Source organism: Procambarus clarkii, chromosome 39 (genome assembly GCF_040958095.1).
Source record: "Procambarus clarkii isolate CNS0578487 chromosome 39, FALCON_Pclarkii_2.0, whole genome shotgun sequence".
NCBI lineage: Eukaryota > Metazoa > Arthropoda > Malacostraca > Decapoda > Cambaridae > Procambarus > Procambarus clarkii.
The window spans coordinates 9,616,410-9,631,823 of record NC_091188.1 but is presented as its reverse complement, the minus strand read 5'-3'; the positions used below and the strand labels follow the sequence as shown (position 1 = coordinate 9,631,823).

Genomic DNA, 15,414 nt, shown 5'->3' with positions numbered 1-15,414 from the left:
TTAGCATGGGTGGAACACGAACAAACTGGTGGAAAGTGAGTACCCAAATGAGCCACAGGGACGTTAGTAAGAACTTTTTCAGTGTCAGAGTAGTTAGCAAATGGAATGCACTAGGAAATGATGTGGTGGAGGCTGACCCCATACACAGTTTCAAATGTAGATATGATAGAGCCCAGTAGGCTCAGGAATCTGTACACCAGTTGACTGACAGTTGAGAGGTGGGACCAAGGAGCCAGAGCTCAACGCCCGCAAGCACAACTAGGTAAATACACACACAACTAGTAGAACATCTGGAGAGACAGAACTTTGTAACACATCAGCAGCCTGGGTTCAGAAATGACAAATCTTGCCTCACAGAATTAATAGTTCTATGACCAGGCCACAAAAATCAAGCAAGAGAGAGAAGGGAGGTCAGACTGCATTTTTTTGGATTGCCAGAAAGCTTTCGACACAGTACCCCATAGCAGACTAGTGCACAAATTGGAGATACAGCCAGGAGTAAGAGGAAAGGTACTTAAAAGCTACAATTCGACCCTGAAAAAAACAATTGAGTACACCTACACCGAGTGAATGACTACAAGGAGGAAGAATGTCCGCTATTTTTGAGAGCGTGTCTTAGGGTTGACATAACCTTCCATCTAAATATAGAGACGGAGCATTGTCGTCGGGGTGAGAGGCTGGTTATTCCCTGTAGCAGTGAGCAGCGTCATGTTGTGAGGTGGTGTTGTGAGGGGTGGTGTTGTGAGGGGTGGAGGTGGTGTTGTGAGGGGTGGAGGTGGTGCTGCGAGGGGTGGAGGTGGTGCTGTGAGGGGTGGAGGTGGAGTGGTGGGGTTGGTGGTGGTGAAGCACTTTAGGAATCTTGTTCTCTCTCTGCCTCAACATGGCCGCCCATCCTCATAAACAAAGGTCAGGTGACCGTTAATCCCGCCATAAACCCGCTCTTTATGAATGAAACTTTCTTTACACATAACCCGTCCTCACGCTCGGCAAGTTCACCTTTTTTTGTAATTATCTATTATATTATATTATTATTTTCTACCACAGACGTGGCCACACATTTACAATGCTAACCAGCATATATACATTTTCTCTGTCCTCCATGGAGAGGGTGAGAGATCTGTTATACATATAGTTCAGTTATTTATTGAACAATCAAGCACAGAAGGTGATTGTAGGATTCGAACCCAGACAGTCAGGAGCACTATGCACATGGCGTACCGGGTTCCTTAACCACTCGACCAACCGTGACTGTACAAAAGACATTGGTTAGCCGAGGCTATATTCCCCAACGACCCGACAGCACTTGGTGGTAAGCTCGGGCATAGATATTTCATTGAATCACCTCACTTTGTGGGGCCACGTGAGCAACACAAATGCGAACAAGCTTGAATGGTCCCCAAGCCAATATGCAACTGAAAACTCCACACTCCTGCATATTGGCTTGGGGACCATTCAAGCTTGTTCTTGGAGGTTGTGAGATGCTGACGTTGTGAGATGTTGAGGTTGTGAGATAACACAACCTCAACATCGTTATATAACATCGTCCGAGAGGTCGCGTCTGCCAGTGATGAGTAAAGAACATCTGCACAGGGATGTGGAGAGAGATGTTCAGCCCAGTTTGTTGACACTAACATGGCCCTGCTGCTGCTGCTGCTGCTGCTGCTGCTGCTGTTGTTGTTGCTGCTGCTGCTGTTGCTGCTGCTGACCTGATGCCCGCCTGCTGAGGGAGCAGCAGCCCTCGGGACATGCAGGAAGATGCCGGCGTGGCAACCAGGCTGACCTTGGGGGTACCATGAGGTGCCCCAAGTGCACCCCTCGCCTCACCCCTCCCTACATTGTCTCTCCCCCCCCCCCTCCCTTCAAGATTGCATCCTCATCCCCATCCCTCCCCTCCCCCCCCCCTATCCACCCCCCCCCCCCCCGCCCCCATCTTAATAACCTCCCCACGTCTCTTAATACCTCACTTTATTGTTATTCCTGCTGCTCTTACGAGCTTCCTCGACCTAATTACCATGATACAATTCGGGCTGTCCCAAGATGTCTTCCAAGGACGGAGCGAGCGGTGGTTTACGTAACAGTGGTGGGAGGTGGGGGTGCTGCAGGGGCCACACACAGGTGTGGCGGACCTGGGGTGTTGTAGCGTGGGGAGGGGGGGGGGCACACACAGGTGTTGTAGTGGGCGGTGTTGTGCGGGGGGACCGCTGCTTGGGGCGGCGTGGCGCGCCTCACCACAACACCCAGATCACACCCCAGTGATGTTGACCAGACCAGACCTATTCACGTGTTTATTTATGGCACCAAAAACTAGTTGACATTCATCCTGCACTAATTCTCTCTCTCTTCCACGTAAAAATAAATTGGCAATTAACCATTATGAACTGATTGATAAGAACAAGACACTTCTTACACCAGTATTTCAGAAACTCAGGAATGTCTTCACCACCAGTTGATTGACAGTTTACACCAGTTGATTGACAGTTGAGAGGCGGGACCAAAGAGCCAAAGCTCAACCCCCGCAAGCACAATTAGGTGAGTACCAGTACAGAATCCACATAGACCCCCCCCCCCCTCCCCCTGGCCAAAGACTATGCCCAGACTGACCTCTGCTTACACAAGAAACCCTTTTTTCAGATTATTATTATTATTAACATCTTTATTGACAAAATTAATTACAATTTTGCCTAATCTGAGGATTTTTATAGTCTTATTAAAGTGAGGATAATGCAGGTATTCACTGTCACGCAGGACAGAGGGTCATACACAAGACAATAGATCTAAACTGTAGGCTGAAGCACATATATATATCATGGTTACAATCAATGTTTTTTCAGAGGGATAACTTAGCTCTGTCTCTAAAGAAGGAGCTAAGGAAGAAACCCTATCACGAGCTATTTCTCAAACAGCCTACCCCCAGGCCCTCACTAGAGCAGCCGAGGGATGTTCGTGTGGCGCGCGTTGAGTAGTGGTGATGGGATAGGTATTTGGGAGGCGTGGCGGGGACGCAGGAGAGGGGATGTGTGTGGCGGGGATAGGCAAGCGGGAACAGCTGTGGAGGACGAGAGACAACGATCCTAATGAAATATAATGGGGTCGTCCGGGTCGCTGCCATCACCAACATCAGTGAATAATGATCGTCCGTCAGCAGCTGCGTCCACCATACAGTGCAGGCGATGAGTCACAATAACGTGGCTAAAGTATGGTGACCAGACCACACACTAGAAGGTGAAGGGACGACGACGTTTCGGTCCGTCCTGGACCATTCTCAAGTCGATCAACTTGAGAATGGTCCAGGACGGACCGAAACGTCGTCGTCCCTTCACCTTCTAGTGTGTGGTCTGGTCAACATTCTTCAGCCACGTTATTGTGACTCATCGCCTGCATACGGGATATAATTGACAGGAATTATATACTATGCATTGAAAACACGAGGATTCATCATATAATTTATTATAGCAACCCTCGTACAGCTTCCCTCATTATAAGAAATAACAATCTCTGCCTCCACTGTCAAACTGAAGTATACTAATGTAGTATATCAATACATGTGCAATTGTTGAGACTGTGCTCTGAAATGTATGCTACACTGGACACACTACGAACACTCGGAGTAGACGTGGTGGAATAGTGGTAGAATGGACTACTATTAAACTGACTGAGTAGAGTAGAGTAGAGTAGAGTAGGACTGAGTAGAATGAACACTTCATTTGCAAGAAGGAAGTATTAAGCAACATCACTGCCACCATCACGACACCATCCTGAATCGCCAGGACATAGTGAAGGACATCACAATACTCCAACCCCATCCTCCTGTTTTAGACAGTACTTTTTGTAACTATATTGACCATTGTACATACATAGACATAATGAACAATTAGATAGTAGAATTTGGTACTATTCACTTTATAGAGTCCATAAAAATAAAGCTAAACAGCAAACTTAAACATTTCTCGTCCTATTATATGTCAGATATGTACTATATTAGGCCTTAGATAGCGTGTATTAGGCCTAGGGAAGGTTAGGTTAAGTTTTCTTTGCAACTTCAATACAAAAATTATTTTTGATTTGTCCAAATTCATTAGTACCAATTTCTCTACTTTTTAATTGCCTTTTACGTCAATATATGTACGATGATCCTCATCGTTACTCTCAAGTATTACCTAAACAGGACGACGGGCTGCAATAATCGCTTGCACCAGTGATTGCAAGAGGCTCAATATACTTGAGGCTGTGTTCATTTGAGAGCTGACACCAGTAATCAACATTCAAGTTGATTATTTGGAAGAAAATGAAATTCCTGTTAACGTTCCTATTAAGGCTGTCTCATAGTATGGTGGATATATATATATATATATATATATATATATATATATATATATATATATATATATTGCGTAGAGCACTCGCTAGCTTTCGCTAAAAAGAGTGGCTGGGGAACTGACGTGGTCGTCAACTCACAAGTGGACCGCAGCTACAGGCAAAGAGTCGCACTCTCAGAGAATCTTGAGGTTTGCCAACCCAGACACACCAGCCGAGGCTGAAATATAGTTCAAAGACTACGAGTTCAGGAACACACACACACGCACACAGTTATACACGAGGTCAGGGTTGATGTCGACTGAGATCAGTCTTGTTGTTGTGGCTGGTAACTTGCTACTGTTGAGCTGACATAGTGACTGAAGCAAATAGGGTACGAAGCATTTGAGTTTCTCGACGTTGGGTGAGATTAGTTACTTATTACTGCCCCATACTCATGCTGTGGGGGAACCCGATGCCCATGCTGTGGGTGGGGGGCGAGGAGGATTTACAGGTGAGGGGGAACAGTTCCCCCTCCCCAAAGGGGTCAAGTGAGAGGGGAACAGTCCCCCCCCGTCCTAGAGGGGTCAAGTGAGGGGGAACAGTCCCCCCCGTCCTAGAGGGGACAAGTGAGGGGAGAACAGTCCCTCCCGTCCTAGAGGGGTCAAGTGAGGGGAGAACAGTCCCCCCCCCCGTCCTAGAGGGGTCAAGTGAGGGATGAACAGTCCCCCCCGTCCTAGAGGGGTCAAGTGAGGGATGAACAGTCCCCCCCGTCCTAGAGGGGTCAAGTGAGGGGGGAACAGTCCCTCCCGTCCTAGAGGGGTCAAGTGAGGGGGGAACAGTCCCCCCCGTCCTAGAGGGGACAAGTGAGGGGAGAACAGTCCCCCCCCCGTCCTAGAGGGGACAAGTGAGGGGAGAACACCAACAGCCAGCGGCTCAGGTGATGACGCCACGAATAAACACATTTCCCTGTTATGGTCGAAGCACGCGTCAAATTCCTGCTAAATTTAGGGAAGATCAATTACAATTTTGCTAAGATGGTTATAAATATTTGATGCACTCACCTAATTGTGTTAGCGAGCGTTAATGTTTCAGTTCTTGGGTCCCACCTCTCGACCTTCAACCGTTATACAGGTTCTGGAATCTATTGGCATCTAACACACTGATCTATCGGCATCTACCGCAATATTTGAGAGTGTGTGGGGCGTGGCTCCCAACACAGTCTGTGGGGGCGTGGCTCCCAACACAGTCTGTGGGGGCGTGGCTCCCAACACAGTCTGTGGGGGCGTGGCTCCCAACACAGACTGTGGGGCGTGGCTCCCAACTGTGGGGCGTGGCTCCCAACACAGTCTGTGGGGCGTGGCTCCCAACACAGTCTGTGGGGCGTGGCTCCCAACTGTGGGGCGTGGCTCCCAACACAGACTGTGGGGCGTGGCTCCCAACACAGTCTGTGGGGGCGTGGCTCCCAACACAGTCTGTGGCTCTTAGTTCATTCTGCTGTTCACCGGCGCGTCGTCGCCTCTTAATCAACAAGAACAATTTTTGTTCACTGTTTTGATATTAAATTAATGTTCCTTTGGTGTTTGTTAGGTTTATTTGGGTACCTTCCTTGTTGTGTGTCGCTCGTTCCAAATTATATGTTCTAGTCTACGAAATCAATTCGTCTGAGAACTTTGTATGTGGTAATCATGTCTCCACTAATTCTTATATAATTCAGTGTTAAAATAATTATAAATGTACAATCATACATTAATAATTTAACACTGAATTCAACTGACACGCAATCAATAAATTTAAACTTATTATACTGTAAGAATATCACAGCTTCTATAACAACTACTAAACTTTCGTCAACGCTCCGTGAAATACATCTCGTTTTTTTTATTCCACCTGTAGCAAAAAATGGGTAAGAATCCAATTAGTGGCAACCGCGGTGTCGTGGGGGCTGGGGCCGCCGGAGCAGCTCCTTCTCTGCCCACTAGTGGCCCAGCGGCCGTGGGCGGAAGTTCCCTTCTAGCATTTTCGACTGCGGAACCTTCGGATGAATTGTGATCTGAGGAAATCAAAAATCTAGGGAGTGATTGTGCCTTTGGCAGCTGAACATTCATTAGTGAAGACTTCAACATTTCGTGTTATTACTCCTGGCGTTTATATGGGTCCATTTGTATGGGTGGAGGTTTGAAGCGAACGGTTGTAATGACTAATAGTTTCAAGAATACACCGGTGGTATACGGCCAGTGACTGCATACTGTTATTTAGAGGAGAGTCGGCGGTCGTATTGCCGGGCGTTGATTTTGAAGATATTCCTGTGAAACAGTTGTAGACCTCAGCCATGAACGGGATCAGTAAGAGACTCTGCCCGGCGTGGGACCACCTCCGGAAGACGTACGATGATACGGACGTTCAGTATCGTCTTCACTTAGTTACTGGAGACCGTCGAGGAGCTGGTACGGACGCCAACGTGTACGTGGTGCTCTACGACAGTCACGGACGCGCATCTGCGCCAATATCTTCCAATAAAAAGTTAACTAATGATAATGAACGAGGGTCTACAACCACCGTAGACTTAAAAGCTGACTGCGGTCTACAGGGTCCCATTGTCAAAGTGAAGGTGTGGAGGGACAACTTCGCCGACATTACCGTGTTGGCCACTATCAAGAAGGTTCTCTTCGGCGAGTCGTCCAGTCAGGGCTCTGCCGCTTGGTTTTTGGAACGCATCGAAGTTGAAGAAGTTCTGACCAAGAACACAGGCGACTCCGTCGATAATACCGTGGAAGCTGTGAAGACGGTGCACAAGTCCGCTGCAGGAGGGCGAGTGTGGGTGTTTCCCCTGCAGAGGTGGGTCTCGGCGGACAGGATATACGGTATAGAACTCCACGACTGTTTCCTCCCTCAAGACGACCCCAACCTCGAGGCCCGCCGGTTGGATATCCAGCAGAAGAGAGAGGAATACCAGTACGACCAGAAGGTGGAAGGCGGTCCAGCACAGGTAATACTGTCCGGTAATATTCACGTGTTCTATTCCATGCTTTGGCTGTTGCTTATGATGTCCAACCACTTGGGCTGGACGGTAGAGCGACGGTCTCGCTTCATGCAGGTCGGCGTTCAATCCCCCGACCGTCCAAGTGGTTGGGCAACATTCCTTTCTCCCTGTCCCATCCTAAATCCTTATCCTGATCCCTTCCAAGTGCTATATAGTCGTAATGGCTTGGTGCTTTGCCCTGACAATTTCCTCCCTCCCTCTGTCGATTTCATTATATATATATATATATATATATATATATATTGTTGCTTATGATGTAGTTGTAGGTCCGGAACTGAGGTGATGCTACCCTTCAATAATATGAAAGTAAATAAAAATATATAGCCTGAAATTTTAAACTTTAAAATCAGGTCATCCTCCTGTCTCGAGAGTACTAATAGTGACGATGTGGACCATCGTACATATATTGAAGTGATGGACAATTAGAAAGTTAAATTTGATGCTATAGATTTTGGACAAACTGGAAAAGGTTTTGTATTTATGTTGGTATTGGAACCTGACCTAAACATTCTAGGGTTAATACACGCTATCTGAAGCCTAATTTAGTACATATATGTGCTATACTAGGCCTAGAAATATTGAATTTTGGTTTTAGCTTTTATTTCCGGACTCTATAAAGTGAATAGGATCATTCTATTCACTATACTAATAGAATAGAATCTATTCTTTCTATAGTTCTACTATCTAATTGTTCAATAAGCAAATATCAGAAATTATCTGATATTTGTGTTGCCTGGAGGCCATGTGTGGTCGAGTATAACCTTCATGCCGATATATCCGGTATACGCTATACAGTGTATACGCTCTGATAAGAACATACGAACGAAGGTAACTGCAGAAGACCTATTTGTCCATACAGGGAAACTCCTATTTATAACCACCAGAACTCATTCATTCATATATATATATATATATATATATATATATATATATATATAGCGCCTCAGTGTCGCGATCCAGAGGGGAAATGCCCGCTGCGTCCTCGGTTCCTGCCCGGCGTCGGAGGAGTTCGAGGAAATCTACAGCCTCTAGGAAGCGAACTTTTTCTTGTGTCCTCTTAATGTTCATTTTTTGTATAAAATCAGATATGTAACTGTATAACCTTGCATAATAAAGTGTACATCATAATAAAAAAAAAAGGGGGTGGTAGGAGAAGTGAACACTCTTTCGTATTCAGAGTTAAATGTCAAGTTTTTCCCTGAGTGCTATGTGTTCCCTTCTCTGAGGCTGTGGGTCCCTATAATTACACCAGTGGTGGTACCCCCCTATATATATATATATATATATATATATATATATATATATATATATATATATGTCTAAGCTACGCTTGAAACAATCAAGGGATCCCACTTCCACCATGTTGCCTCAAGACGGACGGAAACAATATTAATATCTTGATGTGAACGCTCGTCACTGGAAGCGTCTGGTTCAACGACACTAATTAGTTAACACTACACACAGACATCACAATAACGTGATAGATGAAATGAACAAATCCACAAGGGCCGTGATGTGCGTTCGAACCAACGCATCCCGTGCGAAGGTTCGAACCCCTCATCACGGCCCTTGTGGATTTGTTCACTAATTAGTTTGTTCATCAGTTCAGATGGTGCAGTTGCTGACTGTTCCCTAGGTCAGTGCCAGCCTCTGAAGACCTTACCCCGGCGTGGGTAGTCAAGAACATTCGCTCTCATGATGGGTATGGGGTTCATAATATACTAATTCAACTAACTATATGTAGGTGTGATCGCGTCTGTTTGAGGTGGAACATGAGCCACGCAACACCAACATATTCTAGCAAGACTTTCCTGAAATGATGAATATAAGTGACACGTATTGCAGTATATTCACATTGCCACATACGTATATTGGCGTATACTCACATTTCCACATACGTATGATAATAATAATATTGCCACACCGTCAATGTATCGTGGGGGGCGGGGGCGGGGGTAGCTTCCCGGAGCTGAGCACCAAACGTTCGCTGGCGTGCGGGTGTACAATGACAGCACCTTTCAAAGCTGGAGAAATTGCTGACCTGGAGAGCGTGCAGAGATCCTTTACTGCTAGAATCCACTCGGTAAAACATCTAAATTACTGGGACCGACTAAAGAGCCTAAATCTGTACTCCCTTGAGCGCAGGCGGGAGAGATACATAATAATTTACACGTGGAAAATAATTGAGGGGCTGGTCCCAAACCTGCACACAGAAATAACATCACATGAGACCAGAAGGCATGGCAGGATGTGCAGAATACCCCCGTTGAAAAGCAGAGGTGCAACAGGTACTCTGAGAGAGAACTCTATCAACATCAGAGGCCCGAGACTGTTCAACACGCTTCCACTACACATAAGGGGCATAACTGGCCGACCCCTCACAGTGTTCTAGAGAGAACTGGATAAGCACCTCCAAAGGATACCTGATCAACCAGGCTGTGACTCATACGTCAGGCTGCGAGCAGCCGCGTCAAACAGCCTGGTTGATCAGTCCAGCAACCAGGAGGCCTGGTCGACGACCGGGCCGCGGGGACACTGAGTCCCGGAAGCACCTCAAGGTAACCTCAAGGTAAGGTGTGGAGGTGGGCTGAGGGTGTGGTGGTGGGTTGACGGTGTGGTGGTGGGTTGAGGGTGTGGTGGTGGGTTGGGGGTGTGAGATTTGGTTCTGGAGCAAGGCTGCCTCCGCTCTATCACACGCATCAGGGCCCAACCACTGCTTCTGTACTTACCAAACACCACCCATCCCGACACTCACTCAGTATTCAACCCCCACCACCATGCCCAGTCAACCCCCCCCCCCCCTGGTACTGTTTCAGAACAATACTACTAGCTAGGGAGGAAAATATTGTCCCACACTTACAAGAAGTTGCTCACCTAGAGACCGTCCAGCGATCCTTTACTGCCCGAATCCATTAAATAAAACAGCTATTTTTTTTCCTAGGACCGCTTACAATCTGTTAATTCCGAGAACATAATAATTTACAGCTGGAGAATGTTAGAGGAACTGCCACTAAATCTGCACGAGGAAACACCTCCTTATGAGACCAACTATAAGACTTGGCAGAAAGTGCAAGATGGCCTCGCTGACATGTAGAGATGTAACAGGGACGCTAAGAAAAAATTCCTTGACCGTTTATGGATTAAAAGTTATATAAAGGGCGTAATCCGCACACTTCTTCGTCATATGTCAGACCGGGATGGGTATGGGGTCCATCGTTGCCCACGGGATGGGTATGGGGTCCACCACCGCCCACGGGATGGGTATGGAGTCCACCACCGCCCACGGGATGGGTATGGGATCCACCACCGCCCACGGGATGGGTATGGGGTCCATCGTTGCCCACGGGATGGGTATGGGGTCCACCACCGCCCACGGGATGGGTATGGAGTCCACCACCGCCCACGGGATGGATATGGGGTCCACCACCGCCCACGGGATGGATATGGGGTCCACCACCGCCCACGGGTGGTGGACCTGGTACTTCTTTTATAGAAACTAAAATCTCGTTTTATCTGTTAACGCTTGAGAGGCTCTCATGTGTGAAGATGGCTGTTGTAGAGGTGTTGACCAGCTGTTGCGGAACATAAGTCAGACTGGATTGGGTTATTCTATATTGAATTAGTTAGGTTGTGTTAGGCTGGTTTGATTAGATTAGGCTTTAATGCAACAAATGACCTGTAACCTGACTGACCTCACAGAGAGGGGGGGGAATCTCTATAATATATATATTATATATATATATATATATATAATATATATATATATATATATATATATATATATATATATATATATATATATATATATATATATATATATATATTATGTGGTGACACAAGACACACGTGGGATTCATTAACCATGACATGTACACTTCCAACTGTATACAATGACAACGTTAGTATTCCCCCAGTGTCTCCAGTTTACGAAACTCTCGACACAGAATTATATACACAAAAAAGTGTCCCCCGTTTCTCAGTGTGTATACTGTACACTGAGAGTTTACTGTAGTCTTGGACTATGTTCAGGAATAAAGTATTCTTGCTGGTTAGTCAGAATTGTAAAATTATTAGTGTTAAATCTTCGTTAAGTGGATTAATTCGTAGGTCCCAGCCCCATGTGAGTCTGTTTTCACTTAATCAGGTCCAGAAAATAGGAATGGCAAGACTACCTGTTTATGGCAGATAGGAAATCTTCCAGAGTAACATTTATGCTATAAATATTGATATACACGTGTAATCAAGAAGCGTAAAGAATTACATCATTCCGGAGTCCAACCGACAGGACAGGCAGGTTCACATATATATATCACCAAGCCTTCTCCAATATATATATAAGACCACTGGACTTTCAGTAACATGTATTGCATATAAAAGACATATTACTTTTTTAGAAGTACTCGCATTGTCCACCGGTGAGCATGATCTAGTTAAAAACAAAGGTACTTTTACAGGAGCTTCAGCCGGCAGCCATATTGGTTCACTATGAGACAGCGTCCCCAATACACCCGGTATCATATGGTCTGCCACTTAGCGCCACCATACACTCTCCGCCAGTTAAATTTTCATTCAAGATTTTCAATTTAACATTACTATTACAATATTTATATTCACACTAGCTAACAACTCCAGCGGGTAATCCTCCAACTAGCAGCACGCTTCAGTTCGTCAGTAATCCGTACCCGAATTTAAGATGTGTTCACTAATGAACTTTATCCTGTAAACATCTAGATCTACAAACGTATTAATATACTACCCCCAGTAATTTTGCTGATAGTATTTATACACCAATCAATTGCGTGTTTTATTAAAGTTTCTTAAAAATACTTCGGCCTATCTTAATTCACAAGAACCGAAAAAGTAAAAAAAGGCAATTAACAATCTTCCTGAAGTCGATAGGCTGTAAGCCAAACATCGAGCCAAGCCGAAGACTCTATAGTTGCCAAGCTCCAGATAAACCTTCCCCCCCCCCCCCCCCACCCCCTGTTGGATTGTACTCAGCTTTCGTAAATCGGTTATTAATAGATAATTTATATTCCTCAGCATCAAATGCACAGCGACGCGTTGAGGCTACGTAACTAGGAAGCCTACTCACCCACTGACCCCCGCCCAGCTCCACCCCAGGCCCGGGCCAGATTCACGAAGCAGTTACGCAAGTACTTACGAACGTGTCCACCTTTCCTCAATCTTTGACGGTTTTGGTTACATTTATTAAACAGTTCACAAGCAGGAAAAGTTCCCAAATCAACTGTTGTTATTGTTATGAACAGTCTCCTGGTGCTTCGGAGCTCATTAACTCTTTAATAATTGTAAACAAAGCCCCCAAAGATTGAGAAAAGTTGGACAGGTTCGTAAGCGCTTGCGTAACTACTTCGTGAATCTGGCAGTCTGTAAACATGACCGCAACTCCGTCAAATAAAGAGTAGCGTCATTAGATCTGGTGGACTCCAGCCCTTCACCCCTCAAGAGTGACGGGCTGGAGGAGGTGATAGCCTCACGGGATGGGTTGAGGTGATAGCGTGAAGGAGTGAGAGGGCTGATAGCATCATCACCATGTGATAACCTTGCAACACTTACGATCACCTGCCCTGCACACTCTCCTCCTGCCCTCCACACTCACCTCCTGCCCTCCACACTCACCTCCTGCCCTCCACACTCACCTCCTGCCCTCCACACTCACCTCCTGCCCTCCACACTCACCTCCTGCCCTCCACACTCACCTCCTGCCCTCCACACTCTCCTCCTGCCCTCCACACTCACCTCCTGCCCTCCACACTCACCTACTGCCCTCCACACTCACCTCCTGCCCTCCACACTCACCTACTGCCCTTCACACTCACCTCCTGCTCTTTACACTCACCTCCTGCCCTCCACACTCACCTACTGCCCTCCACACTCACCTACTGCCCTCCACACTCGCCTACTGCCCTCCACACTCACCTCCTGCCCTCCACACTCACCTACTGCCCTCCACACTCACCTCCTGCTCTTTACACTCACCTCCTGCCCTCCACACTCACCTACTGCTCTTTACACTCACCTCCTGCCCTCCACACTCACCTCCTGCCCTCCACACTCACCTCCTGCCCTCCACACTCACCTCCTGCCCTCCACACTCACCTACTGCCCTCCACACTCACCTCCTGCCCTCCACACTCACCTCCTGCCCTCCACACTCACCTCCTGCCCTCCACACTCACCTCCTGCCCTCCACACTCACCTCCTGCCCTCCACACTCACCTACTGCCCTCCACACTCACCTCCTGCCCTCCACACTCTCCTCCTGCCCTCCACACTCACCTCCTGCTCTTTACACTCACCTACTGCCCTCCACACTCACCTACTGCCCTCCACACTCACCTCCTGCTCTTTACACTCACCTCCTGCCCTCCACACTCACCTACTGCCCTCCACACTCACCTACTGCCCTCCACACTCACCTACTGCCCTCCACACTCACCTCCTGCCCTCCACACTCACCTACTGCCCTCCACACTCACCTCCTGCTCTTTACACTCACCTCCTGCCCTCCACACTCACCTACTGCCCTCCACACTCACCTACTGCTCTTTACACTCACCTCCTGCCCTCCACACTCACCTACTGCCCTCCACACTCACCTACTGCCCTCCACACTCACCTCCTGCCCTCCACACTCACCTCCTGCCCTCCACACTCACCTCCTGCCCTCCACACTCACCTACTGCCCTCCACACTCACCTACTGCCCTCCACACTCACCTACTGCCCTCCACACTCACCTCCTGCCCTCCACACTCACCTCCTGCCCTCCACACTCACCTCCTGCCCTCCACACTCTCCTCCTGCCCTCCACACTCTCCTCCTGCCCTCCACACTCACCTCCTGCCCTCCACACTCACCTCCTGCCCTCCATACTCACCTCCTGCCCTCCACACTCACCTCCTGCCCTCCACACTCATCCCCTGCCCTCCACACTCTCCTCCTGCCCTCCACACTCTCCTCCTGCCCTCCACACTCATCCCCTGCCCTCCACACTCACCTCCTGCCCTCGAACCTGTAAGAGCAGGTTCGAACTCTCATAATTTATGCAAAAATTTTGCGTCAGAATTCCAATAATATTTTAGTAGTGTTTATTTATATATAAATAGGTACAGTGGGTTGCGTCATTACAGATTTCGGTGACAAATTGGTACCTTCTCGCAAAGCCAGAAACACGCATAGCGTTTTAGTGGAAAATTAGCATTCAATTTTTTTTCAATAAATCTTAGTGTCTCTACTTGGAAAGTAAATTTCAAATGTCGTGTGGAGAGGAGACACAGATCCTGCACTCCCAGGCTTTTGTTGTCAGAATATAGAGTTGCAAAGAAGTATTGAAGAATTTAAGGATAAAAGAAGTATTGAAGAATTTAAGGATAAAAGAAGTATTGAAGAATTTAAGGATGAAAGAAGTATTGAAGAATTTAAGGATAAAACAACCGGTGAATTTCGTGCATTATTTTCCAATAATGATGAGTACTCTGGGAGCTCATCATATTTCCTGTGACTTAAGACATTTGACATTATAGTACCATAGTTAAGATATGTTAATATTAATCTGGATAAATAGTTAAGTAACTTAAAACTAGGGTCGACTAGGCGAGAAGCCGGTCCAACTAGGCTAGTTTAGTTATCAGAGGAATGACAGCTGGAACAGGTCTTCTCTCACCTGAAGAATGCCTAATTAACGTGTTCTCTTATCTTTAAGAATACTTGGTAAAATTAACATAATGATAATTTGTGAATTTTCGGCATTTCTCCGTCACTTCTTTATGAATTAGCCAAGTTAAATCCGCCAAAGGAACCGGTTTGAGGAATATTATAAGAATGTGCCTTTTTTGTTATACAAGAGTTCTTACATACTCTTACACACTTGTACAGCCACTAGCACGCATAGCGTTTCCGGCAAGTCCTTAATACTATGTTACCCGGAATACGACCCAACAAATTGTTTAACAACCAGGTACCCATTTTACTGTTGGGTAAACAGAGGCTACAGTTAAGGATTGGCGCCCAGACAATCCTCCCCGGCCAGGATACGAACCCAGGACAAAACGTTCA

The 15,414-nt window shown here is 46.8% G+C and overlaps 1 protein-coding gene across 3 annotated transcripts in view; it reads left to right on the top strand.

Moving 5' to 3' along the window:
- LOC123760292 (allene oxide synthase-lipoxygenase protein) overlaps positions 1–15,414 on the top strand; it is a 94,329-nt gene that overhangs the window by 38,818 nt on the left and 40,097 nt on the right. Inside the window, exon 1 of one of the 3 annotated variants that reach the window (XM_045745837.2) lies at positions 6,283–7,282. The exons of the other annotated variants lie outside the window; for them this stretch is intronic. Coding sequence (XP_045601793.1) covers positions 6,626–7,282 — 657 coding nt within the window. The 5' untranslated portion in view covers positions 6,283–6,625. Of the gene's footprint in view, positions 1–6,282; positions 7,283–15,414 lie in introns of those variants that run through there. 3 annotated transcript variants of the gene reach the window in all.